This window comes from Syngnathoides biaculeatus, chromosome 22 (assembly GCF_019802595.1).
Source record: "Syngnathoides biaculeatus isolate LvHL_M chromosome 22, ASM1980259v1, whole genome shotgun sequence".
NCBI lineage: Eukaryota > Metazoa > Chordata > Actinopteri > Syngnathiformes > Syngnathidae > Syngnathoides > Syngnathoides biaculeatus.
Genome location: NC_084661.1, coordinates 8,065,785 through 8,092,994, shown reverse-complemented (window position 1 = coordinate 8,092,994; position 27,210 = coordinate 8,065,785). Strand labels below are relative to the sequence as shown.

Genomic DNA, 27,210 nt, shown 5'->3' with positions numbered 1-27,210 from the left:
GGCTTCTCTAGGTCTTCTGACCGCTGTACTTTTCCACGAGCATCCTCAAGGCAAATAATGCATTTGTGGTACTCTTTCTAGGCATGGAACCATACTGTTGCTCTAGATACTTACTTCTGTCCTGAGTCTAGCCTTTCCCATAACTTAATTGAGTGGCTCAAATTATTTATTCCTCTATAGTTTCCACAGCTCTGAACATCACCTTTGTTCTTAAAAATGGGAACTAGCACACTTTTCCGCAATCTTCTCGCCCGCTAGTATTCTGTTGAATAAGTTGTTCAAAAACTCCACAGCCACCTCTCCAAATTGCTTCCTTACCTCCACTGGTACTGTATGTCATCAGGACCAACTGTCTCTCCATTTTGCATCCTGTTTAGTGCCTTTCTAACTTCCCCCATACTAATCATTGCCACTTCCCAGTCATTCAGGCTTGCCTCTTCCACTCTACCTTCTCTCCCATTTTCTTCATTCATTAACTTCTCAAAGTACTCTTTCCATCTACTTAGCACACTACTTGCACCAGTCAACATATTTCCATCGCTATCCTTAATCACCTTTACTTGCTGCATATCCTTCCCATCTCTATCCCTCTGTCTGACCAACCTGTAGAGATCCTTTTCTCCTTCTTTCGTATCCAACATGGAGTACATGTTGTTATATGGCACTTGGTTAGCCTTTGCCACCTCTACCTTTGCCCTACGACGCATCTCAATGTATCCCTCACGCTTCTCCTCAGTCCTCTCCGTGTCCCACTTCTTCTTCCCTAATCTCTTACCTTGGATGACTTCTTGTATTTTGGGGTTCCACCACCAAGTCTCCTTCTCCTCTTTCCTACCAGAAGGCACCCCAAGTTCTCTCCTGCCTGCCTCTCTGAGTACCTTGGCAGTAGTATTCCAGTCTTCCGAGAGCTCTTCCTGTCCATCTAAAACCTGTCTTACTGCTTTCCGAAAGGCCACACAACATTCTTCCTTTCTCAGCTTCCACCACCTGATTCTCTCCTCTACCTTTGCTATCAAATAAAATTTATTTATATTCCACTTTTCATACATTAACACAAAGTGCTTTACAGAATCAAAATGAGAGAGAAAAAATTAAAATAACTATATAAGACCCACCCTCCAATCCCCACATTTAAATGCAAAACACACTCTCAACTCACTCAAACCTGCATGAACACACTCGCACAGCATATACGGGAAATCAGCTAAGCACACATTTGTGAGACTTGACAATTTAGGGTATGTATCAAAATCCAGAATGCATTGGTGAATGCTTTGGATTCAATTACGAAGGATTACTTATATTGCAATGCAGCCATGACTTTGATTGATGCAATAATTCTGCTTTGGCATTTGAAAAATCACTTTTGCTGATCATAAATATGTTAACCTGTTTTTGTTGATGTTAGCTTATCCTAGTTAACTTCAGCATAACTTCAGCAGTGTCATCCTAACGGTGGACCTCGCAAGGTATTTAAATCCACTGTACACCATTAGCCACGTAAATACACCAGGGTTTTAATTGTAGTTTAATTTTTTTAAAAAAGTGTACATGACATACTGATAACTGGATGAGGACCAACAGAACAGCGCTGTCTAAATCATACGATGTGTATCATGAGCGCCACTACGTGCAATTTTGGCGGAACAACAACTCACCTCTGGAAATCTTTTCATTTATCCACAATGAAATTAAATGCTTGATTATTAAAACAATGTCGGTGTCGTTTATTTTTCGGCTTGATTAAAATGCCAACACTACATATTAGAAGTATTTCCACCATTTATTTTTTTATTTTTATTTTTTGCAGCCACAACTACCATATTCAGATTTTTATTATATACAACTATTTCGTCAGTTTCCACGCCCACACTCCTACGACTCAGGTGGACTCGGGAGAAAACCCTCGTCGAAATATATGACGCAAAATGAATGCGACCGTGTGTGGCTTGGCCAGCAATAACTTCATCACGTCGCTGATACTGTAAGTTAGTAAAAATATAAATCCAGCGAATCATTACGAATCGAGGAAAATGTTTGCTTTTGTAGGCTACCCATTTCCGTCTCTTTAGTAGTTTTATAGAGCTTACAACGGTGCTAAAGTTTAGCATGTATTGTATTGCGTGACTGCAGAACCTCCAGTAGAGCATATAATTTTTGTTCAAATTTGACAATATTTTCATTGTTTCTCAATACCTGGCAGACTGCTTCCAGCATACTATAATACATATTGTCATTAACGAACGCAAAACTGCAGAGGAAGAACATTTACCACTCTGCCTGTTACCCACGTGGACGAATTATTAATTTTAGCTAAATGAATCGCATGATGTATATCCTGTTTACCAGTTGTGGTTGTTGGTCCCTGTGCGCTCGCACTATATACCATTTTGTGTTATTTGCAGCACTTAAGGACGACATGTCTCCTGAAGAAAGACTGTGGTGGGAGTAGGTGTGCTGCCAACACTATTGGATGAGCAGAATACAGGATGCCTTACCACTGTGTGGCGTATGGATGTGGCAAAACTGCTGAAAACGATGTGACACTTTTTAGATTCCCCAAAGACTCAGAGGAGTTTCGCAAATGGGAAAAGCAGGTTCAGCGTACCCGCAGCGACTGGTTCGCTACACCCAACTGTCATCTCTGCAGCGACCATTTTGGTAAAGACTACTTTGAGTCCATATCACCCATGGGGGTTCCAAAGCTGCGAACTGGTGCGGTTCCCACCGTGTTTGTGCGCCCACACTGCTCTTCCTGCGATGGCACTGGCTGTAATAAGTGCTTTCCTGCTATCAAAAACCAGAGCATTGATGCAGAACCAAAAGATAGTACTATTAAAGTGAGTACAAGTTATTTATTTTTTTGGTGGGATTGAAATGTTCTCTCCAATGTCCACAAAGCTCTAAAACAAGACTTCCAGTCACTCAATGAACGTCTTTTTCACAGATTCATTCTCAGACAAAAGGTAATGAAATAGGAACATCATGGTCACACAGCACAGATGGAGCAAGTGGTGAGAAACATCAATCAGGACAACTAGAGGAGCAGTCTAAAGTTGAAAAAACTGGTTAGTGCATGTTAAAATAAGGGAAAAAGTATTATGAATGGGAAACGGGGAAAAAAGTCATTTTAAATTGTCTGCTTTTTTTTTTTTACAGTGGTGTGTGAGACATGTGGGAAAAGTGGCAGCTTTAGTAGCTTTTACTCAAAAAGCAAGCGTTTCTGTAGCATGTTGTGTGCGCGTTCCTATTCCTCCCACTTAAAGAAGTTGACCACACAGGCTCGCCTGCAGGTAAGAAAATAATATTTCTGTCAACAAGAAGTAGTATTGAATTGAAATGCCAATTGGTGTTTTTTACATCGCAACTCACCCTTACCAAGACTCTTTCAGTATTTTGCATACCTGATGGATGGAGTGTACTTTAAAAAAACAAAATATTTTTTTACATTTCTTCAGTTTCCAGCTGAGGTGTTAACTTGTTCTGTCATCTCCACATTCTTTTGGAATGTATGCTTAACTATTGAAATGAGAGACTGAGTGAGGGAGTGAAGGAAGGAGAGCTACAATGTGTGCCTTAGAGTCGCCATTCCTACAGACTTCCAGCTTTAACACATTTCATAAAACCAGTAAATTTCATTACATTCTATTAAGCTGTTTTTATATTTAGAGTTAAAGAACAATACAGTGTAATTTTCCAATCTATCCATCTCAGTGTCCTAGCCAGTGCACGTCCACAGTGCCCCATTGTGAACCTGGATACAGCCCAATATTAAATCTACGAAAATTATAAAAGGCCCATCAGCACTGAAGAAACTACCCCCTACGGATATTCAGTGTTTTGCTCACCTACAGTGAAGAAAAGAGGTATTTGAACACCCTGCTATATTGCAAGTTCTCCCACTTAGAAATCATAGAGGGGTCTGAAATTTTCATCGTAGGTGCATGTTCACTTATTTGCAGCTGTATCACACAAATAAATCTTTTAAAAAAATCATACATTGTGATTTTTCTTTTTAGATTATCTCTCTCACAGTGGACATGCCCTATGATGAAAATTTCAGACCCCTCCATGATTTTTAAGTGGGAGAACTTGTAATACAGCAGGGTGTTCAAATACTTCCCTGTACATGTGTGGCGATGGAAAGCAGCAGACCAGCCTTATCCAACTGCATGACTGTTCAAATCATGACTTAGCGTCAATTCCCACTTACTAATTGTTGAAAAAAACTCCTCCACTAAAAGATATTAGATGCCACTGAATGCAAATGTGTGTGTACTATACAGTGTAAAGACTGAATTGTGTTCAATTAGAATTGACTGGCTATAATTCCTCTACAGGGAAAGACTCGTAGAAAAAAGACCAAAGTGCTGAGAAAATTTACCAAAGTGCGCCCAGCAGTATCGGATGGTGAGGAAAATATGACTATATTCTGTATGCACAAACACTTATTCATTGTACAAACTGCATGTGTTGTACTCACACTTTCTCCATGTACAGTGCTTATCTTCCTGTGTATATATATTTTTTTACTTCCATTCTGTAGCACCTGTTGCACTTTTTGAATGGGGCAGCTACTTGGAAAAGGAAACGTCTTTGGGGGCATCCGTGTCCTGCTTCAGACATGTGAGTGCATCAAATATAATCGTTATAACGGCTCTTGGATAAAACGGACTGTCGGGGGTGAACAATGTGTCAACAGGAGCTGCTGTCAGCCACAGCACAAGCCACCCCAACTAATAACTAATAAACAGACTCTATAATATCAAAGCAGTATTTTCTGTAGATCTATGCATGCAGTTTTTCATTTTAATAATTTTAAATTTTTTAATCTCTGTATTGTGGACCTTTGCCTATTGCAGCTGCGCCCAGGGTGCAATTTAAAAAAAAAGTGACACCTTTTTTTTTTTTATCTTATTAAAATATAACTGTACAGTCCAAAAAAAAAAACTTTTTTTCTGACTTCCACAGGCTCCCTTGTGTACCCAATGGGATGACATCAATGTCGGGCTGAAGGTAGAAGTCTTAAACACCAATGCAGTCTTGCCCACTAAAGTTTACTGGATTGCTACAGTCATTCAAATTGCAGGTGCGTACATATTTCCAAATATGATTTCAAATCCTTTTGTCTGCAGTCAAGACCGAGTTCGACTGTGCCATTGACATTGTCTCAACAAACCAACAAACAAAAATGTCACAAAAAGTGGATAAACAAGTTAATTGTACACGTTCTGCCATCTAATAGAAAAACATTTATTTGTTTCGTCTGTCTTTATACGCCGCTGCCATAGATGACCAAAGATACATTTTGTTGTTGTAAATAAATCACATTTTGACCCATCAAGGGAAATTTGATAAGCTCTCACGGAACACTAATGTGCCATGGCACGCTGGTTGCCAATAACTGATCTAATATTGTTATACTTTCTCGGGTCCTCTGCCAGGATACAAAGCCTTGTTGCGGTACGAGGGCTTTGAGCATGACAGCAGCCAGGATTTCTGGTGCAGCCTCGTTTCGGGTGAGGTGCACCCCATTGGGTGGTCTGCCATGACTGGCAAGCTTCTGGTGCCTCCGCAAGGTGAGCGCTAAAGTGTACCTTTTTTTTTTTTTTTTTTTTTAAATAAACTCGTGAAGCTTGCTTTTAACAAAACTTTTGACCTGCTACACAAGGCTAAAAGTTACCCAAAGGACAGGTCATAATTTGAAAAACTTTTTTTTTTCCATTTTTGTTGACCATGTATGGTGATAGTTGGCACAGTGTATGAATCAGGCTTTGTTTTCTGTATAAATCACTGGTGTCTAACTCGAGGCCCCGGGGCCAGATCTGGCCCACCACATGACTTTGTATGGCCTGCGAAGGCAAATTTACGAGTATCAACTTCCATGATTTGTGTTAAAATATGTCCCAAAATAACAAATTGTCATGTCATAAATGATAACGTTGAGATACTGGAAGCATTATTGTGTTCCCAAACATCAGCAAGGGTTAAAAAAACCCATTACCCTTGATTCTGATCCCAAAACTCGCTCATAAATATCTTGTGTACATATAATGAGGTGAAAGATTTTCATGGTTTCAGAGTCATAACGGCCTTCTGAGGAAAATCGTAACTACAATGTGGCCCGCGCCAAAAATGAGTTCGACACCCCTGGTGTAATGGAAGTATTTTTGATAATGCTCTTTTGCTGCCTATCACTGAATTTTGCTGATGTACCTAATGAAGAGTCCAATGAATATATCTTGATAATTTGTGTTTTGTAGATGTGTCCAACATCCCTAACTGGAAAGAGTATCTGATGAAAAAATTAGTGGGCGGTCTCACTTTCCCTGTTGAGTTCTACTTGAAGGTAAGACTGGCGAAAATAGACCTACATATTGCTTGGTAAATTATTAATAGGGTTACGATTGAGGATTTAGATGTGGCCCATGAGGATGATGTTCAGTTATTTTGTATTCATTTACATTTATTATGTATATTTTGAAAACATTTTAGAGTTTAAACAAAATATAGCGTCAACGTTAGACGTGATTGGAGACTTTGTAGCTTCTTTTTTTTTTTAGCTTAACGAGAGCCTGAAGCTGCAATCCTTCAAAGTGGGCATGCGCGTGGAGATTGTCGACCCCAAACATATCAGCCGGACACGCAAGGCTGTCATAGAATCCATTCACGCTGGGCGCCTGCGGCTGGTCTACATGGACCAGAGCGATTCCCCTGAAAATGTCATTGCAGATTTCTGGTGCCACCAGTCTAGTCCTCTCCTGCACCCAATTGGTTGGTCCAAAAGCGTAGGTCACGACATCAAGACACCCAGTGAGTCTGCTTTTTTTTTTTTTTTTTTTTAAATTATTTATTCCTTTTTTTCTTCCATAACTTTGTTCAAGAAAATGTAAAAATGACACTAAATTATTGTCATTTATCAAGCGCAAGGTCAGTGTTTGCTTCCCTGCGACCGTGTCGAAGTTTCCTTGAGCAATATAGTGAACCACCATGGTTTTCACTATCACAGTTTTTGTACTCAAAACATAGCAATAAAAGCACTACTTCAGCACCATGTAGTGACTTCTTGGTAGGAAGGAAATTTTTAGAAGTGAATTGAGGGGCTTTAGTGGTTCTGTCCATCATGTTCCAAATGAAAATACACAAGCATAGTACACTTAAGTGTTTATCAAAAAAAATGTTGTATTCCTAAAAACTGTAAGAATTGGTACTTTTGACAACAGCTGAGTTTTGCTCCAGGTTTGGGCCCAAACAATTATGTTGAAAGGTGTTGAGTAATTTCCATTTGACAAAAATAGTGCTTTGTCACCATGAAGTGGCTTTTCAAACAATCAAAACATTTTAGGGGCTTTGATCACTCGTAGATATTTGCCATTCATGACAGGGCTCATTCGTCATACCCTGCAAATAGCACGGGTTCTTTGTATAATGAACTCCAATTGCACCTGGCGCTTCGTCATCAGATTGTGAATGAAATGTTAACTTAAACATTAGGGCTGAATGAGATAACTTTCTAGAGGTACAGGTTAAGCTCATTTCAACTTTCGAATTAGAATCATTTCTGATGATTGTTTTTTGTGTCTCACAGGTGTGTTATCTGGTTTGAAGGGCAATTGTGATAGTACAGACATCCTCTTTAAAAAGGTAAACAGTGAATTTATATTGGACTGCTATCCTGTCTGTTATTGTTTATCCAGCAACAGTGTTTTTCTGTGGTTCCAAGTTGCACATAAAATATGAATGCTGTAAAGAATTTCATGAAACTTAATAAAAATTACAATTACTACTGATGTAAAAAAAAAAAAAAAAACAGTCATGATGATGATACCTAAAACCTATTGCCATAATTCAGGTCTCTCATGTCTCATCTCCAGCCCAGATTTGTCTACATCGGTAGTGTTTTCTTTGAGGAGGGAATGAAGCTAGAAGCCATCGACCCTCTAAACTTGGGTAGCATCTGCGTGGCAACTGTAACCAAGGTTAAGCATTACTATGTACTTAAAAAAAAAATAGTATCAGACCATTCTGCAAAAACTTAATGTGCCTCCTCACAGGTACTGAGAGACGGTTACCTAATGGTCGGCATCGACGGCGCAGCGTCATCCAATGGCGCTGACAGCTTCTGTTACCATGCCTCCTCTCACGCCATCCTACCGAAAGGTTTCTGCAAAAGGCATGCCATCAATCTCACCGTTCCAAAAGGTAATTGCAAACATTCTGAGTGGTGTATTTCGGTTTCCGTCTTAACATTTGATATTGGTAGCGAATTTTACATCTTGACGGTAAAAACAGTGCTGGAATTTACAAGTGAATGCTTTACACCAAATAGATGGTTGAATAGTTTTTGTTCAATAAAGTAATGAAATAAGAATGCGCTGTACATAAAACATGATTTATTATCAATTAGTATGACTATTTTATGTGTAATACCACCAATCCTGGGACAATACCACGTTTTCTATGGTGATAATTTAAATGAAGTTTATTTATAGAGCGAGGTAAAACTAATTCTGAGTATGTACATTGGTCAGCATAAATAAGTATACACACACACCGCACACACACGTGCAACACAAATAAAAAGCCCAGGAAAGTGGACCATTGATGTAACTTAAGTATTGCAAATGGACTAGACACTAGTGAAAGTCCAGTAAGGCTCAATTTCTTTCTTTTTTTTTGTTATTGACAAAAATCATCATCACAATTCAGAAAATTGATATGTTCTCTGAAAAAAATCAAATGGGGTATGCTTTAAGTTATTCAAACAATGAAACCAATAGATTCATGAAACACAATTGCTCCATACTTTTTAGAAGGCAAATGCTTACCTAATTTCTAAATTAAAAAAACAATATGATTGGTTCTTGAAGGGATCTGCAAAATGCTTGAGATCTTGATTTTTGTTGCGTTTCATTCGATATAATTGTATGAATTAAAAGAAAAAAATAATTTAAAAAATAATAATCCAGAGTGGTTAATCTGACAGGTTTTGATCCTAAAACCTTCACCTGGGAAAATTACCTGGAGGAGACAAAATCTAAAGCTGCACCACCACACCTATTCAACACTGTAAGGAATGAATCAATCAATTGCCCAATTGCTCTAAATCTGAATTCACAGCTACTGCATGCGTTTCTGCATCTGGGTAGGACTATCCAGGTCACGGCTTCTCCCCCAATGTAAAACTTGAAGCAGTGGACCTGATGGAGCCGCGGCTAGTGTGCGTGGCCACGGTGAAGCGTTGCGTGGGACGCCTGCTTCTCATCCACTTCGATGGCTGGGACGATGACTTTGACCAGTGGGTCAATCACGAGTCCCCTGACATTTATCCCATTGGATGGTGTGAGCTCACTCACTACCAGCTCCAGCCACCTCCTGGACTTGGTAGGTCCTTAATTGCTACTCTCACACACAAGTTTTTTTTTTTTAATATAAACTATTAAAATGGTATATAAACTTCTTAAAACACAGTTAAAGTTATTACATTACACTGCTCTTTGACCAGATGAACTACCAGCAGAAAATACTGCACCCTTACCTCTATATTTCTTGGTATATGTGTGTGTGAGCCTTTCAGAAGTAACCCATAACAAAACAATCACTTAAAATGTGACACAGCATTGGCACGAACGATGAATAATATAGTGGGGCAACAAAATTATATTGCTCTAGTTTTTATTGGTGCAAAACTGCAAGGCACTGCACCGAGAGCATACTAATGCTTTGATTTCCTGATTCAGCCATTATTCAAAATAACAGAAGTAGTATGATAGAAATGAGCTCATAAGAGGGACAGCCAAAGTTGGCTGATTTGGAGACGAGGTTCGAGAGAGCAGACTTCGATGGTTTGGACGTGTCCAGAAGTGAGAGAGTGGGTATATTGGTAGAAGGGTGCTGAGCATGGAGCTGCCAGGCAAAAGAGCGAGAGGAAGACCAAAGAAAAGGTTGATGGATGTTGTCAGGGATGAGATTTTTATGCGGATTCGAGGAATTCCGTGTTTTTTCATCCGAAAATGTCAATGTGAAATGTGTAAACCCATTGAGAAATTGGGGGGGGGGGGGTACAGCTTGACGTGGGGTGAGGCTGTGATCAAGACTGGCTGCCAGCATCTTTTGGCAACGTTCGTCGTGAAATTAGTCACAGCTGTGATAGCGGAAAACGGCATTCCTATCTGTTTGCATTAAATTTGGTGTTAACAATAACGACAACATTCTGATTTCCAGCAGCATTTTGGCGGTATTTCATCGGTATTTTCACTCTGACGTCAACATTTCATAGAGAAGCATTCTGTTCACTGCGGCATAGATAACACTTATAGACACACGTACACATATGTTATCGAGCGGTCTGCACGTTTCCTAGTATGGCGAAAGTCTTAGAGCGAAAAGATGAAGATCGTGCCCGGGAAATTGATAAAAACCACTGGGTAAAAAACTGTTTCCGATGGGCATGGCTTGAAAAAAGTGTAACTGTGCAGATAGGCACGAAAACGGTATCAACATGTCTAACCGAACACATACAAAAAGTGGGCGTTCCCGGCAAAGTGCTGTGCACTCTGTGTTCCGATATGATCAATTATGGAAGCAGAGGAGCAAAAAATATCCAGGAGCATATCCAAATCAGGAAACACATAGGTAAGTTGGATGTAAATTTCTCAAATATTATATAATTGACAATTGTTAATACGATTAGGCCTATCTGTAGCACTAACCCTGTAGATCATGCATTTTATCCCTCACTTTTATCTTTCATGATCTCTCTCTCTCTTTCTCTCTCTCTCTCATAATTTATACATATAAACTACTTGTCTACTTATTTCAGAGGTATAACTTGTAAGTGCAGTAACCTAGTTGATATAAATTTTACTGTCTACATTTTTACGTCTGAAGTTCGGCAACATTATTTTGGTTGTTTGGACTCATATTTTAAGTTTTCAAAATGTTATGATTGCCCTGTATTTACACTGTTAGAAGTAACCAGATGTCGGCATTTAACTGTGTTTTTTACATAATTTTTGTGCTAAGGCAGACATTTTCAATGTTTTTTCAAAATTGGTCATTCTCATCCCTGTGTTGTGAGGGAGGACATGAGGACAGTGGGTGTTGAAAAGGAAGATGCACGAGATAGGCTTAGATGATAAAAGATGAAACGCTGTGGCGATCCCTAACGGGACAAGCCAAAAGGAAAAGAAGAAGAATGTAGACGACACTTCCCACCATCCATACATTATGTTGGCAGATTAATACTCTACCTCAGACATGTCCAACGTCCGGCCCCCGGGCCAATTGCGGCCCGTGGACAAATTTTTACCGGCCCGCGGCCTCTATCATGAAATCAATAATATGCGGCCCGCCAGCACTGTTGACCACAGTATAAAATACGTGTACAAAAAGCTATTTTTCATTTCACCAGAAGATGGCAGTATAGCCTGTGGCCGCACTCTGGCCGCCGTGACCCTTGACCTTGCTTGATCGTTTCAGCCCAGCCCATTTTCTAACATGGCGGCTGTAAACAAAAAAAGGAAGTTGACCGCGAGGGCCGCCGCTTCCAGGACAAGTGGAAATTTGAGTATTTTTTCACTGAAATACGAAACAATCTGTGTCTGCCTAATTTGCCAAGAGACTGTGGCTGTTTTCAGGAATTCCACATCAAGAGGCACTACCAGACGAAACAATGCTAGCTACGACAAGCTAACTGGGAACAAACGCGTTGAAAAAGTGAAGCAACTGGAAGCTCTTTTAACGGCACAGCAAAGTTTTTCACAAGAGTCCGTGAGTCAATGAAAATGCCACAAAGGTTAAGCTACGAAGTGGCAACGCTGATTGCAAAGCACTGCAAACCTTTCACTGAGGGTGAATTTATTAAAGACTGTGTAATGAAAATGGTTGAGAAAATTGTCCCGCGAAGAAGCAAGAGTTTGCCAATATTTGCCTGGCTCGTAATACTGTGGTACGGAGAATTGAAGACGTTTCATTAGATATTAAGAGACAGTTAGAGGCAAAAGGAACTGAGTTTGACTTTTTCTCGTTAGCGTGCGATGAAAGCACGGATGCGTCCGACACCGCTCAGTTACTGATCTTTTTAAGAGGAGTGGACAATGACATGAACGTGAGTGAAGAGCTTCTGGACCACCAGAGTCTGAAGGGCCAAACAAGAGGAACGGATTTATTTGTTTCTGTTTGTTCCACCGTAGATGACATGAAACTACAGTGGAATAAAGTCACCGGGATTATTACGGACGGCGCACCTGCCATGGCTGGCGAGGGGAGTGGATTATCAAGCCTTGTCTGTAACAAAGTCAGCGAAGAAGGAGGCAGCGCTATTAAACTCCACTGTATTATTCATCAAGAAGTTCTCTGTGCCAAATATATGAAATATGATAATGATAATGTTATGAAACCGGTGATAAAGACTATTAATTATATTCGCTCCAAAGCGCTGCGCCACCGCCAGTTTCAACAGTTTCTTCTCGACATCCAGGCTGAATACGGAGATGTTTTGTATCACACCGACGTAAGGTGGCTCAGTCGGGGGTCTGCGCTGCAGTGCTTCTTCTCTCTCAGGGAGGAAATTGGACAATTCTTGACTAAAAAGGGACAACCCATGCCACAATTAAATGATCCTGTTTGGCTGGCTGATTTGGGATTTTTAGTTGACATAACGCGACATCTGAATGCGCTGAACACAAGCCTTCAAGGGCAAAATGCAGTGGTAAGCCAACTGTATTCACACATCAAAGCCTTTCGGACCAAGCTGCTACTTTTCCAAAGGCACCTGTCACAGGCGCAGCCCAATACCGCACATTTCCCGTCGCTGCAGGAAATTGTGACCAGTTTCCCACAGATCAATATCAGTGCGCAAATGACAAAGTATGCAGCAGACATCTCATCTCTGGTTGAGGAGTTTCAGCAGCGCTTTCGGGACTTTGCAGCTATTGAAAAGGAGATGACGCTTTTTTCCTCTCCTTTCTCCGTGGACCCTGATGACGCTCCAGACCACCTGCAACTGGAGCTCATTGAGCTGCAGTGTGACGCCGAGCATCGCAGTCGGCACCAACAGCTCCCTCTTGTCAACTTCTACCGCCAGCTGGATGAAGGCAGGTTCCAAGCAATTCGGACATTTGCTAAGAAAATGCTGAGCTTGTTTGGCTCCACATACATGTGGAGAAGACATTCTCCGTTATGAACATTAACAAGAGCCGCATGAGGACGAGACTGAGTGACTCTCACCTGCGTGACGTCTTGCGCATCAAAACCACTGCTCTTGAGCCAGACATGGACTACATCTGCAGTCAAGATCCCAGTATCACCCTTCACATTAGTGCAGGCAAGACCTTTGTTAAGTCCTCTGAGTTGAATAAATTCTTAAATCTCAGTTAATTAATTTTTTTGTGATGGTCAAAATCACAGTTTGAATATGCAGTGATCATTGTTTTGTTTTCAGCACTTTTCCTACAGTGAGCATATAATAGTGAATAATATGTAATGTTTCACATGAACTTAGATATCCTTTATAGTTTTCTTAATTTTTTGTGGTTTGTGATTTCGGTAAAAACCTAAATGTAAAAAAAATGTAAAAGTAAAGTAAAACTATGCCATTTGTAATTAAATTAAAAAAAATCCCAAAAAGTTAATTTGTATTTAATGTTAATGGTTCAAAGAATGTCAGGCTAAATAGTCGGCCCCCACACATTTTCACCTTACCAAATCTGGCCCTCTTTGCAAAAAGTTTGGACACCCCTGCTCTACCTGTATGATTCTGTCTAGCGAAACTAAGCATCATCCTGGTAAAGAAGAACAGCGGAAACTTTTGGTGCTCGAGGGGCGTATTTGATATTTAAACCCCATATCGTAAGAAAATGTAGGTTTTTCTTTGTAACTAAAACAACTGGTGTTTTCTGTGTCCCTTTAGTAGTGGAAAACGATGCAGTACAGGTCAAGAAACCAAAGATACCTTTGTTTAGGAACAAAAGTAAGTTCTTCATCTCACCATTATACATTTTGTGTTGATACATGTTGTCATAGCAAAGTTTCATAATACTTTGGTTCAGGACGGAGGAGGAGGCGCTTGCACCCTCAACATCAAGCAAAAGAAGACCATAATTGCGGCGAGTACGAAGGCGATAGAAAACCGCCTTCGCGCAAACTGACGGCCCAACCGCCATTACCGGAAAACACAAGTTCTCCTCTAAACCTGCCCCTTGTTGAACTCAAAGGTGAACCAGAGGAGCAGGAAAGTAAGTGAACGAAACCTGGATGAATATTCTTTAGCTGTATCTATCGTATTTGTGGCTGTTTGCTGACTTTTTTTGCAATCTCCTCAGTCACTGCAGTGGAAGTGAAAGTGGAGGAGGTGGAGATGGAGACTCCCATCTCTAGTCAAGCGCCAACATAACGATGCTTCAGGAAAACCTAGCAGAGGAGTGTAAAACATGATGTCGAGCCTGGTGATTTTATTTTATTTTTTTATACTTTTGTATTGAAGAAATCATTATTTTCAGCAGAGACCCAGATGTGTAGGTTGGGAAACCGGAGATAGGCAGAAATGGAATGTTAAAAAAAAAAAAAAAGAAGATAAGTCTAAAATAATGAGAGCTGAGAAAGGTGACGTTATTCACTTTTCTAAACAAAAAAAGTTATTCATTTGATGCTCGTTTTCCCTGTTGTAAATAATGAATGTATGTAATGTAAACTGTGTAGAATAACTTTTTTTTTCTCATACAACAGAAACGTTAGTTTTGCGTTGGTGTTTTTGCATTTGAATTATTTGTGTCTTTTCATTGTGGACTTGTCAAGTCAGGTGATTAGTGTTAGGTAGATTCTGTATACTGACAGATATAAAAGTATTTGAACATTTTACTTTTGAAACTTCAAAATAACTTTTATCCTTCACACTTGGAAGTCCCTGTAATGTAAAAAATATATATATATTTGAAATTTGACACATTTGCACGAGGCCCCGGTCCACTTGTTGGCTGCCAAGTGAGACTTTTTTTTTTCCCCGTGCCTTCTTGCTATTCTGCCTCTCTCTGCATTACGTGCACGCACTCACAACTGACAACTCACAACAAGGTGCTCCGAAGCGGCCACTCCACAAGACTATACATCCATCCCTCCGTATCGCTTATCCTCGCTAGATCCTGGTGCCTATCTCGACTAACTCTGGGTGAAAGGTGTGGTACACCCTGAATCGGTTGCCAGGCCACATACTCCATCATTCAAACTGGCATTGACACTCGGAAAAAGTCTCAACATGCAAAGTCCACACAGACGAGGGTATATTTGGACCCAGGTTTTTAGACCACCAGCTAAAAACCGTTTCCTCCAGCAGACGGTCCATAGGTAAAAATGCCTTTTAAAAATGTAGTCATAGCTAACTGGCTAGCTAGCTAACTAACTGCACGTCACAATTGGGCGGGATAGCGATGGCGCAACAGTTTTTACTGTGTATAGCAGGGGAGATGGAACTCACCCTGAGTCTGGAAGCGACGTCATCAGGCAGCACCTTCGCACCAGATAGAGATATGAACACACATGATGTAGTGCCTTCTTTCTTATGACACGCAACTTACTGGCTAATGTGAGGTCCCTTTTTTTGAGTTCATGTATGAACAAATAGTAACTGCTCAAACAGACTCACTCAAATACAATTAAAGCACTCGTGTGTCTGGTGTTTGCTTTTTCATTTGTCTTTTTTTTTTGAGTCCCCCTGTCTGGATCTGAAATGTTCCATCAGGTTTGATCTGCACGTTATCACATATTAATAAGCATCTCTGTTGAATATGATGCATCTTATTTTACTTTGGTATGTTTTTGTCGTATTAGGCAAATATTAATTTTGTTCTAGTCTATCCATATAGGATATTAATATGCTTTTATATTGCTTTTGTATAATATTTATGGTTTCTACATTTCTCATGTAATTTCAATTAAGTTGGATCCCACAGTACCCACCGAAAGGTCATGTTCCAAATGCTTGCCTGCCAGCAGTTGTGATTTCTGGCATGTGCGTTACGTGCCGTTGCACAGGTTGCTACCACACCACAAAAAAAGGGGGAAAACAAGATGTTGGATGTTATTCTATTGTGTCATGGCATAAGACACCAATTGATGGTGTTAGTATGGTTAATTTGTCCTCTATAGAAGAGTAACAACAATCTAAGTTCATCTATTTGCTGGGGATGATCCCAGCCACATTCAGGCAACCCACAACTAGCCACTAGTCAGTTGCAGGGCACATACTGTATCCTAATATAAAATTCAGAATGATATGAAACAAAGTTTGTTATTGCCATAAAGTTTGTTTGTTCCCCTCATTTCAACTTTGCCTGAACTTTACAGCTTTGCTGTTGCTGTATTTGTATATGATAATAATTCAATGATTATTCCATTCACCAGAGTCAGTCCAGTCTGTTGTTGTTGTTATTGTTGTTTTTTGGGCGAGTGTGCTTGTCCGCGTGTTGGTGGAGGCCAAAGGGGTGTCTCGCATAGCGTGCCATTTAAGCTAGGACCGCCACTGCTCTTAGTAGAGGCTTGGAAATGCAGAAGTGCAGCGCATAGTTTCCAAAATAGGCAGATAACAAATTTAGTTGGTTGTAAAATTTTAATGTGTGGCCATGCACTCTAGAGACCCAAATATTTGTATATAAACAATAAAGTCAATTTATTTGTCTCCTCTAAGCTTAGCAAATGAATTGCTGTGTAGTGGTTGCCAGCATCAGGCCAATTGTCCATTCTATATGACCACGAAAGATGCTAAAGTTTTGGAAAAAATTGCCCATCGTTGAGAATCTAATGCTATGAAGACTTTTAGCTGAGGACATACTGCAAACAAAAAAATATTGTTGGTTTGGTTTAGTAACCACACACCAGGTTCATGCCCTTTTCTTGCCCCCTTTCATCTTTGGGCCCTTGCGAGGTTTGGATTTGGTTTTGAACATCTTGGCCTGCTTAACGCCTCCGAGGTGCATCGGCTTGGGTTTCGTCGCCTTGGGCGTCTTAGCGCGCTTTGGGGCCACGCTAGGAACAAAGGGGAGAGCTTCTCCTCCTGGACAGGCCTTGAAAACATGGACGTCTTTGACTCTACGACCCCTTAGCTCGGGTGGGTTGGCACAGGTGGCTCGTACTTTTAGGTTGACTTTCTCAATCCAGCTAGATGAAAAGACAAAAAAACAAAAAGGTCTAGATTCATGAACACCAACTATTAAATATTAAATTTTCCTTCTCCCAAACAAAGAGGAAGCAGAACAAGAGTTGAGCCATACAGGCGTAGCGGCAGCAGAGGGCAGTCGCACATCAGTGGGTTGTCGGCCAGGTTGATGACCTCTAAAGAGGAGAGTGGATGGAGGTCCGGCACCTCTTCCAGTTTGTTGCCCTCCAGGAAGAGACTCCTCAAACCTGGACCCAAGCCTGCCAGGGAGCTCTGCGACATCTACAGAGGTAAGAAACAAAAAACAATGTCAAACTTGGAGGTTAAGTAGAAAGCCATACAGTAACACTAATATTAATAAAGCCAATGACAGTAGATATTCCTATGGAAAACACTTCGAAGCTATGAATCAACTCAGATGGTGACAAAGCTGTAAAGCGATCGACCTCACAGTTCAGAAGACCTGGGTTCAATCCCAACCCCAACTGTGTGGAGTTTGCATGTTCTTCCCATGCCTGCATGGGTTTTCTCCGGGCAGTCCATTTTCCTCCCACATCCCAAAAACATGCAACTTTAATTGGAGACTCTAAATTGCCCCTAGGTGTGATTGTGAGTGTGGCTGTTTGTCTCGATGTGCCCTGCGATTGGCTGGCAAACAGTTCAGGGTTTACCCCGCCTCCTGCCCATTGACACCTGGGATAGGCTTCAGCACTTCCACGACCCTTGTGAGGATAAGCGACTAAGAAAATGGATGGATGGTTGGATGGAAATACAATTTTAAAAATGGCCAGATGAATGGTATAATGGTTCATGGGCCGGATAAAAGAACGCGGTCTCACGGGGTCAATAGTTTGCCCTCCGCTCATTAGTCATGTCGTGTCATTATCCAAGTCGCTTATCCTCACAGGGGTTGCGGGAAAGCTGGAGCCCATCTCAGGCGAAAGGTGGACTACACCCTGAAGAGGTCGCCAGTCAGTCACAGGGCATATATCGATCCCACACTGCCTACACCAAAGGCAGGCATGTGTACCACTACATCATCAGTGACTTACACCTTATTAGTAAATTTTGCTTTATTAATATACTGCTACTACTACTACTACTACTGTCGGATAAGCACACTTGTTGTATGAAGTCGACTGGTTTCTGGTTCCTTTGAACTGGCAATAGAAAGTATAGTGTTCTCAATACAGTTGGAAAGGAGACAAAAACTGGACCTTTACTCCTGTCTTTTTTTTTTTTTTTTTTTTTTACAGCAATCTTATTCCAAAGACAACTGTAACAAGTGAAACTCACCTTCTCCAACCCCATATTATCCAAATAAAGCTCCCTCAGCGATTTCCCCAAAGGCTGGAAGGCATTTGGCCCCACCCAGCGAATGGCATTCCCCGACAGTCTCAGGTCCTTCATGTTTTCCAAATTTCTCAAGGCTTCAGTGGGCACGTCTTTCAGCTTGTTCGCTGCCAGGTGGAGCGTATCGAGGTCAGTGGCCTGCTCCAAGGCTTTAGGTGACACGTGGTTAATAACGTTCCCCGTGAGGTAGAGGGCCCTGAGGCTCTCGGCGCCCTTGAGGGCGTTCGCCTCGAGCTTGGCGATGGAGTTGTTTTCCATATGAAGCGCGAGTAGGCCTGGAAGCAGTTTGAAGGCTCCTTCCGGGAAGATGGTGAAGCTGTTCTTCTCCAGGTGAAGGTAAGTCAGCTGAGGGAGTCCTGTGGATTAAAAGGACACTCAATGAAGAAGCAGTGGAACTCGAAAGGGTTGGCGATCTTTTTTCTTCACAATGTGGCCTCTCCTGGTTATGTTTGTCCTCAGGGTGAAACCATCTAAAATTCTAAATAGTACAACCTGTACAACAATAAGCCTCAAGTCACAATTTGGAACGTAATGTACCTTGGTTTTAAAGTGATGGAGCACATTTAATAACATCCATCCATCCATTTTCTTTGGCGCCTATCCTCACGAGTGTCGCGGGAAGTGCTGCAGCCTATCCCAGCTGTACACGGGCAAGAGGCGGGGTACACCCTGAACTGGTTGCCGGCTAATCGCAGGGCACATAGAGACAAACAGCCACACTCACAATCACACCTAGGGGCAATTTAGAGTCTCCAATTAAAGTTGCATGTTTTTGGGATGTGGGAGGAAACTAGAGTGCCTGGAGAAAATCCATGCAGGCACGGGGAGAACATGCAAATTCCGCACAGGCGGGTCCGGGATCGAACCCGGGACCTCAGAACTGTGAGGTCAACACTTTCCAGCTGATCCACCGTGCCACCATTTAATAACATCTTAAATATTTTTTTTAGGAAATGAAATGAAAAATGAAGACAAGTCAAATTTAGTAATATACATAACAGGAATATATATAACAGTTTCAGCTCAATATCAATAGTTTATCCACTTTTTAGGAGATGAACAATAGAGAATCCCAATTTTCCCTACTAAACATTTTCGATACAATTTGTGCAGAACAACATGTTCTATAGAACTTTGGCTGTGATTTTTATAGGATTTGGGTCCTAGAGTTCTATAGTTCTTTAGAAATTCTTTAAAAATGTTCTACAGAAAATTTTTAGCAGGGTTATAATAATAGGCATCTTAAATATTTTCTTTTATAGGAAAGTGCAGCATTTATTGCTTTCTTGAGAAAATGAAATATGAAGAGAATTTAATATTATAACTGCTTCAAAATATTCTTTATCCGGAAGTGAAAAAAACTGAATGACGCAGAGAGTTCACTTTAATAATATTGAACCATTTAAATATTACTGTTTAGGAAGTGCTTTTTTGTAAGAAAATGAAGCAGAAAAGTGATTTTTTTCGATATATATTTTTTCTCTGTATGAAGTGCAACAGTTTTTCTTTTGAGGAAATGAACAAGGCAGACAAGTGCACCTTAAAAATATATAACAAATATACATGTAAACAAATATAGGAATATGCAATCTCTAGTTAATCTACTTTTTATGAAGTAAATAGAGCAGATGACGTGCACCAGTGACAGTTTGGAAACTGTGAACTGTCATAAATCCACCACTAATGAAAATTGATATTGCTTTGGCTCCATTAGAGGCTGAGAGGCACTTTGTTTACAGACTTGAGTGTAAAGCAGTAAAGCTTCCTGTGTCTTGCTTTCATGTTATGTGTAGGAAGCCTAATAATCACTTCATTATATGATGAAACCACACCTGTATTTGATTATTATTTGTATGCTGGATAAGTAGTCTTGAACAGATGTCAAGGAATAATTGTGGTACACTTTTGCAGGCCACCAGGACCTGCCTGGGACCCCTTTTTATGTTAGAAGTCTAAATACTGTACCCTTAAATGCTTCAGGCCTGAGGGATGAGATGTGATTCTCTGAGAGGTACAGGTAGATGAGGCCCTTCATGCCGCTGAAAGCGCCGTCCTCCACCTCCACCACCTTGCAGCGCTGCAGGTGCAGCGACACCACCTGCGAGACGCCGGGGAAGCTGTTGCTCGGGATGTAGTGGAAGTTGTTGCCGCGTAGGTCGAGGAGGCGCGTGGCCGGAGAGAAACCCCGAGGGACTTTGGTGTGACCGCGGTTCTCACAGGAGGAATGGTGCGTCTCGGCCTGATGTCACGGAAGAGATGGGGACATTTTAGTCATTCTCCTTTCTTAACCTTTTCATTTGGGGGGTAAAGGAAATGAAATGTATAAAAGTTAATCAACGAGGCGATGTATTTGCAATACTGCTTAATGTGTGAAAGTCTGTGGATGAAAAGTTTCAGTGTGAGAATGTGGCAAGAAAGTGATTACAGCAGATAGCGTGCTAGAACGGAATGTTCTCGACGGTTGGTGGTGACCACAATCAGCAGGTGTGGGGCGACGCGACGCTTGACCCAGACCTAGAGGGAGACGGGAGCAACAAAACGTCAAAAACCGCAGGCGGGAGGAATCGGCCCACCATCCTGCGGACCAATAAAGACCAATGAGAGAGCGCTAAGGATAACTGCAGGAGACACATAACCAATAGTGAATTAGTGGATTGTACTTTTAAATTGTCCTGGGCAACTCGGATGTGGAGTACGTCGGCTGGAGGGAACAGAGACGTACAGGGTTGTATTGAGAGGGACCCGAGACCCAGGTGTTTGTTGAAGGAATAAGTCCACTCGCGTGTGTAAACGCCGGCTTCCTGGTCCTTTCTTTGCACAACGAGCGCGCAAATTGTTGGATGAGTGGTGGTCGGGTAAGGTCACAATTTGGAGTCAGACGATTAACGGACTTTTGTATTGATCTAAAAATATTATCCAACAGGGGGTCACCCAAATAAAGCTCATAGTTTGGAGCAGTCAATAAATAACTGTTACAGTTGCTGATTGTTGTACAATATTTATATTAATCCATCTATTATTTCTAATGCAGTCCAGTCAGTTTAATAAGAGCATTTTGAGTGACATTCTGGAGAAAATGACTGTGTACTCACCTCACAGACACAGTTAGAGGGACACTTGACTTTGTTCTCCGGCTCCTCAGTGGGTGGCGGCGCTCTTCTACTTGCCTCTTCAAACTCTGCCTTCAGCATGGCCTCCTGGCTCTGACAGCGCAGCTCTGGAGGGTGGACAGCATCCAGGATCTCTCCGGAAAGGTGTAAAGGTCCCGCGCATGTGCCTACCAGCTTCACCTTACTACGGATTGCCCACTCCCTGTAACACAGTGAAAAGGAAAGTTCAGACTTTGGTCTACAAAGAGTTTTGTGCACAGATGGAGGCTTGCCAGGACCTGAGTGGACGCATGTAGCAGTTACAGTAGATGGGGTTTCCAGTCAGGTGGACCCGAGCCAGTTTAGGGGTGCCTCCCGAGAACGGTTGGATGACACGTAGCTGGTTGTGGCTTAAGTCCAAATGGGTGAGGCTGGGGGACTTGGATACGGCCGTGTTGGCCAGGTCCTGTAGGGACATGTGATCCAGGAAGAGGTGACTCAGTTTAGCCATGGACACCGACTCCTCGCCCAGGTACGTCATAGGGTTGTAGCTCAAATCCAGGCGGGTCACTTCTGCCAATCTGTGCAAAGAGGAGCCCATGCATGTGAAGTATCTGACAACAGCAGTCATGTTAATTTTTTTGTGGAACCCATCCTCAGATATTTTCGGAGTCTCCGTGTATTTTGGCACACTTTCTGTTATGACATAAAATGCCGCGAGATGGCTCAAAGCTTTGGTTAACAGGAAAGTCAGTCAGTAATTGGTGTCATCTATGTACAGTATGTTGAATGTATATACCCTACCTGTTCGAATGACATACTTAAAAAGAATTAAACAGTTTTTGCCACACCTTTTCCTTCAATTGTGCTGCTTATTCTCACGTACACCCCATGACAACTTTTGGCCAGTGTAAAACAGACAGAATATACTGTAGTGAAGACTCAGCTCATCTTGTGGATTCTCAGTACGGTAGACATATTAGTCATTTTCCTCAGAGAATAGGTCTGAGTCTTGTTATTTGGTCTGTCTACATGTGTTGCAACTCCGTTTGTAGATAGCGTAGCGATACTAATTGTTAGCCTATTTATCATTTGAGTTTCCCATTGTATGTTAGCATTCATGTACCAGAGGGTCGTGTCTTGAAAAACGTTAACAACATGGGTATAACATTTTTTATGAGTGTCAATTATGCAGTTTTTCGCTATTTGTGGCAGGGCTCAGTTTACAGTCGTAGGTAGTGACATGCTGGCTATGAACCAACCTGGTCATGGTCTCGGTGGGGAAAAACTGTAGCTCGTTGTGGTCTAGACTGAGCCGGTTGAGCGTGAACAAGCCAGCGAAGGCTTCAATGTCCAAGTAGTTTAAAGAGTTGTGACTGAGACGAAGCCACTTGATGTTCTGCAAGCCCTGGAGGGAGAAGCGGGTGTAGCGCTTTTTTGGTGGTGTTATGTTGATGTCATGTGCATACCTGGAAGGCCATGTTGGGGATGTAGACGAGTTGGTTGTGTGTAAGCGAGAGCAGGTTCAGGAAGCCTAGTTGGGAGAAGGCTCCGGGCTGGATTTCCTCAACTCGGTTCCGGTCTATCATGAGCTGCTTCAGTGAGGAAAGACCATCGAAGGACTCCTGCAGAGAAAATTCTACTATGGGTGATGGGAATTGTGAATGTTTTGTTTGAGCTCAAGTGAATCCATCATCGGGATTATGTCCCTTCTGATTTTGGACAAGAGTTACACCATGGACTGATTGCCAGGATAAGATCCATATAGACAAGCAATCATTCATACTAGTATTCCTGCCTACGGATAATTTAGTCTGCAGTTAATCTAATGTATGCATAACAAAGCCATGTATAATTAGAGCAGTGACACTTAATAAAGTTGCTGTGCAAGACCACCTGGTAGAGGATGTCAATGTTGTTGCTTGCCAGGTTGAGGAAGACCAGGCGACCGAGGCCTCGGAACGCACCCTCCTTCACCCTACGGATGTTGCAGCGCTGCAGAGACAGGTGAGTCAGGTACGGGGTGTGTCTGAACGCTCTGGTAGGGAGTTCCTGGATGTCATTCCCTCGAAGATCCAATTTCACCGTGATCTACACAGGAATAAAAATACATGAGGAGCTATATTAATCATATGAATATCCTTCGTTACCTGACCACTGACCATGCATCTCATATTTTTTTCACAACTACACAGGGGTTCCTTGTAATTGTGTATGATTACTATGATCATCTTCTTCTTTTCCTTTCGGCTTGTCCCGTTAGGGGTCGCCACAGCGTGTCATCTTTTGCCATCTTAGCCTATCTCCTGCATCTTCCTCTCTAACCCCAACTGCCCTCATGTCTTCCCTCACCACATCCATAAACTTTCTCTTTGGTCTTCCTCTCGCTCTTTTGCCTGGGAGCTCCATCCTCAGCATCCTTCTACCAATATACTCACTCTCTCGCCTCTGAACATGTCCAAACCATCGAAGTCTGCTCTCTCGAATCTTGTCTCCAAAACATCCAGCTTTGGCTGTCCCTCTAATGAGCTAATTTCTAATCCTATCCAACCTGGTCACTCCGAGCGAGAACCTCAACATCTTCATTTCTGCCACCTCCAGTTCAGCTTCCTGTTGTTTCTTCAGGGCCACCGTCTCTAATCCGTACATCATGGCCGGCCTCACCACTGTTTTGTAAACTTTGCCCTTCATCCTAGCAGACACTCTTCTGTCACATAACACACCAGACACCTTCCGCCAGCTGTTCCAACCTGCTTGAACCCATTTCTTCACTTCCTGACCACACTCTCCATTGCTCTGTATTGTTGACCCCAAGTATTTGAAGTCGTCCACCCTCGCTATCTCTTCTCCCTGTAGCCTCACTCTTCCCCCTCTACTTTTCTCATTCACGCACATATATTCTGTTTTACTTCGGCTAATCTTCATTCCTCTCCTTTCCAGTGCATGTCTCCATCTTTCCAATTGTTCCTCTGTATGCTCCCTGCTTTCACTGCATATGACAATATCATCTGCGAACATCATGGTCCAAGGGGATTCCAGTCTAACCTCTGTATGATTACTATGATAGTGATGTGAATACCTCGTCCACTGTGGGAGGAACCTCAGTCAGGTTCTTGTTGACGCAGGTGACTGTTAGCTGGATCTGGTCGCACACGCACTGCTGGGGGCATTTGGCAGCGTACACCACCGGGAGGAAGAGCATCGTGAGGCCGAGCAGCGGGACCCATAGTGTGTCACGAGAGAGCTGGGAGTGCATCTGAAAGGCCAAATAAGACGTTTTTGTTTTCAAGCGCATCATGTGGTGAAAGTATTTGCCAATAAGACACCCACAGGCTTTATTTTAGACCAGGAATGTCAAACTCAAATTCACAGTGGGACAAAATTTTGACAACTATGTTTTAGACCATGAACAAAACGAGCGGTGTTGAGGATATGTAGGTGAATTTGATTGACATTAGAATTTTGGACTGCACTGATGTAGAAACATCCATCCAACCATTTTCTTAGCTGCTTATCCTCAGAAGGGTCGTGGGAGTGTTGGAGCGTATCCCAGTTGCCTATGGGCAGAAGCCAGGGTACACCCTAAACTGTCTGCACGCCAACCACAGGACACTGTAAAACTTTTATTTGTATTTTTTTTTTGTCTCCTGCTAGTTTAACATTGCAACATGTGAATCTGTTGTCAATGTCCTGACCTGAATGATTTAAGGTTAAATAAAAAACAAAGGGTCACACTTGAATACACGTGTGGATAAATGTTTACATTTTCTTTAGTCTCCAGTTGTAGAACTATAAATGCACTGAAATTACGTTCTCTCAATTTACTCTCAAATGTACTCGGGTAATGTGAATGCCAGTTTTAGCTGGACCCAACACAATTTGTTCTATAAATGGCAACATATTAGTAGTACTTTCTACCATCTAGTGGATAAGCATCTAATTGTTCTGCCTGTCACAATATTGAAACTGGCCAAAATAGATCAATGAACAAAGATACAATTGTTGGAAATCAATACGTTTCTGACCAATTAACTGAAACTGGATAATTTCCCAATGCACATCTAGTGATTGCTGATGTCGCAACGTTGTTGAGAATGACTGCCTGAATGATTTTGTATGAATTACATTTACTTTGCTGCTATTCCATTTTACAAACAGTATAATGCCTGTGCACTTTTTAGGGGTGGGGCTCTTGGAAGCGGATTATTACCACTTTGCTCACTGGAATGCATTAAAACCACATTCCCACGTTAGATCAACCGCCTTGATCCGCAACAATGGGCTCGGAAAGCTGCACATTATGAATTTTTGAGTCTCCGACGGGGTCGCTCATGGTGTAACAGGTCGTTCTTCTGACTTTGGTGCGAGCTGGGTCACTTTAATTCCCACTCGGTGACAATGTGAAAGGTTGTCTATCTCGATATGTGGCCCGTGAACGACTGGTGAGAAGTCAAGTGGGGTCAGCTCCAGCTCACCCATATAAACTTCACAAAAGAAGGCCGCAGCCAAGATTTCAGTCGCACCTTGCTGCAAACGGAGCCGTTTCTAAATAATTGCTCGTCATTATGATGCATCACAGTGCGACATACAACAATCACAACAATAAAGCGGAAAAAAACTCAAGGCACACTTTTGATTGCAGTTGGCCAAGTGTAACAGATAATTGCTGTTTTCGCAAAGCTGACACACAGCCAAGTTCAGTATCCTCACATCATCTGAGAAGCATCACATGTTTTGCTCTCAAGGTCAAGAGAGGGGGGTTAGGAAGTCAGAGACGTAGGAATTTCCACCAGCAGGACTGTTTGTGCGCATCCCCCCGAGATCAACAGAGCAGACCGCAGAGGAGCACGCACGCACCTTGGCCTGTCTCGCACAAAGACAGCCACTGTTTCTTCTAGGCAGCCGGTGCGGTGCCAAAACGTGTTTTCCACTAAAGGTGAGTGTGTGCACAAGTAGTGTGAGCTGTACATCAACTCAGGAGTTCTTAACCTGCAAGAAGATCCTTTTTATACACATAATTGAGAAAATGGATTAAAAGTCATTTTCTGGAAATGCAATCAACTACATAGAAAGGCAGAATACACAGGCTAGATTATTGATTTGCACTACTACTAAAATGAGGAAAACAGCACGTACGGTGGGAACTGAGCATGCCTTGTGTTGCGTGCCGTTCGTAACCTCGAAAACGTATGTCGGTACCGTCGCTGCCTGTAACTGACGTACTGTAGTTTTCCTCAACATTTGTAAGTATCACACGTGTGGCAGTCTTAACGCTAAACCAATTTGGTATTTTGGCACAAGTATGAAGAACGTGACCCAAAAAGCACATTGGCTTCAAAGTGGACTCACCTCGATTCCGTCCAGTGGGTTCTGGCCGGCCCGGCTGCTCCTCATGGACTGCTGCTCTTCCCCCCATGGCTGCCTCCTTCCCCGCTCCAAAACAAACTGGGTTGATCCCCTCGGTCATTCACTAACACGCCCACTACACGATGCTGCTTGCTCATCAGTCTACACAAGGACAAGCACCAACACACAATATATTGTTATACTATTACCAGTACTGTGTCAAAATCAATAAATTATAGGAAAAAAAAAAAATCAACCAGTCAGGTTTGTTGG

The 27,210-nt window shown here is 42.0% G+C and overlaps 2 protein-coding genes across 2 annotated transcripts; one reads left to right on the top strand and one right to left on the bottom strand.

Annotated features, from left to right (window-relative positions):
• Positions 1–1,408: 1,408 nt before the first annotated feature.
• Positions 1,409–14,613, top strand: l3mbtl2 (L3MBTL histone methyl-lysine binding protein 2). The gene is made up of 19 exons (XM_061810284.1): positions 1,409–1,469; positions 1,811–1,984; positions 2,406–2,840; positions 2,948–3,068; positions 3,160–3,293; positions 4,341–4,410; positions 4,547–4,626; positions 4,972–5,089; positions 5,445–5,579; positions 6,264–6,349; positions 6,564–6,813; positions 7,589–7,644; positions 7,875–7,979; positions 8,055–8,202; positions 8,987–9,069; positions 9,150–9,384; positions 13,913–13,972; positions 14,052–14,237; positions 14,325–14,613. The coding sequence occupies exons 3-19, from the start codon at positions 2,490–2,492 to the stop codon at positions 14,393–14,395; spliced, it is 2,289 nt and encodes a 762-aa protein (XP_061666268.1). The 5' UTR covers positions 1,409–1,469; positions 1,811–1,984; positions 2,406–2,489; the 3' UTR covers positions 14,396–14,613.
• Positions 14,614–15,799: 1,186 nt separating this feature from the next.
• On the bottom strand, positions 15,800–27,097 carry chadlb (chondroadherin-like b). Its single transcript, XM_061810283.1, has 11 exons — positions 26,941–27,097; positions 24,671–24,847; positions 23,488–23,682; positions 23,061–23,216; positions 22,854–22,999; positions 21,891–22,172; positions 21,595–21,814; positions 20,468–20,741; positions 18,446–18,858; positions 17,265–17,431; positions 15,800–17,151 (listed from the first exon to the last, which is right to left on the bottom strand). Exons 1-11 carry the CDS (start codon positions 26,983–26,985, stop codon positions 16,875–16,877), a joined length of 2,352 nt encoding a protein of 783 aa, XP_061666267.1. The 5' UTR covers positions 26,986–27,097; the 3' UTR covers positions 15,800–16,874.
• Positions 27,098–27,210: the final 113 nt, after the last annotated feature.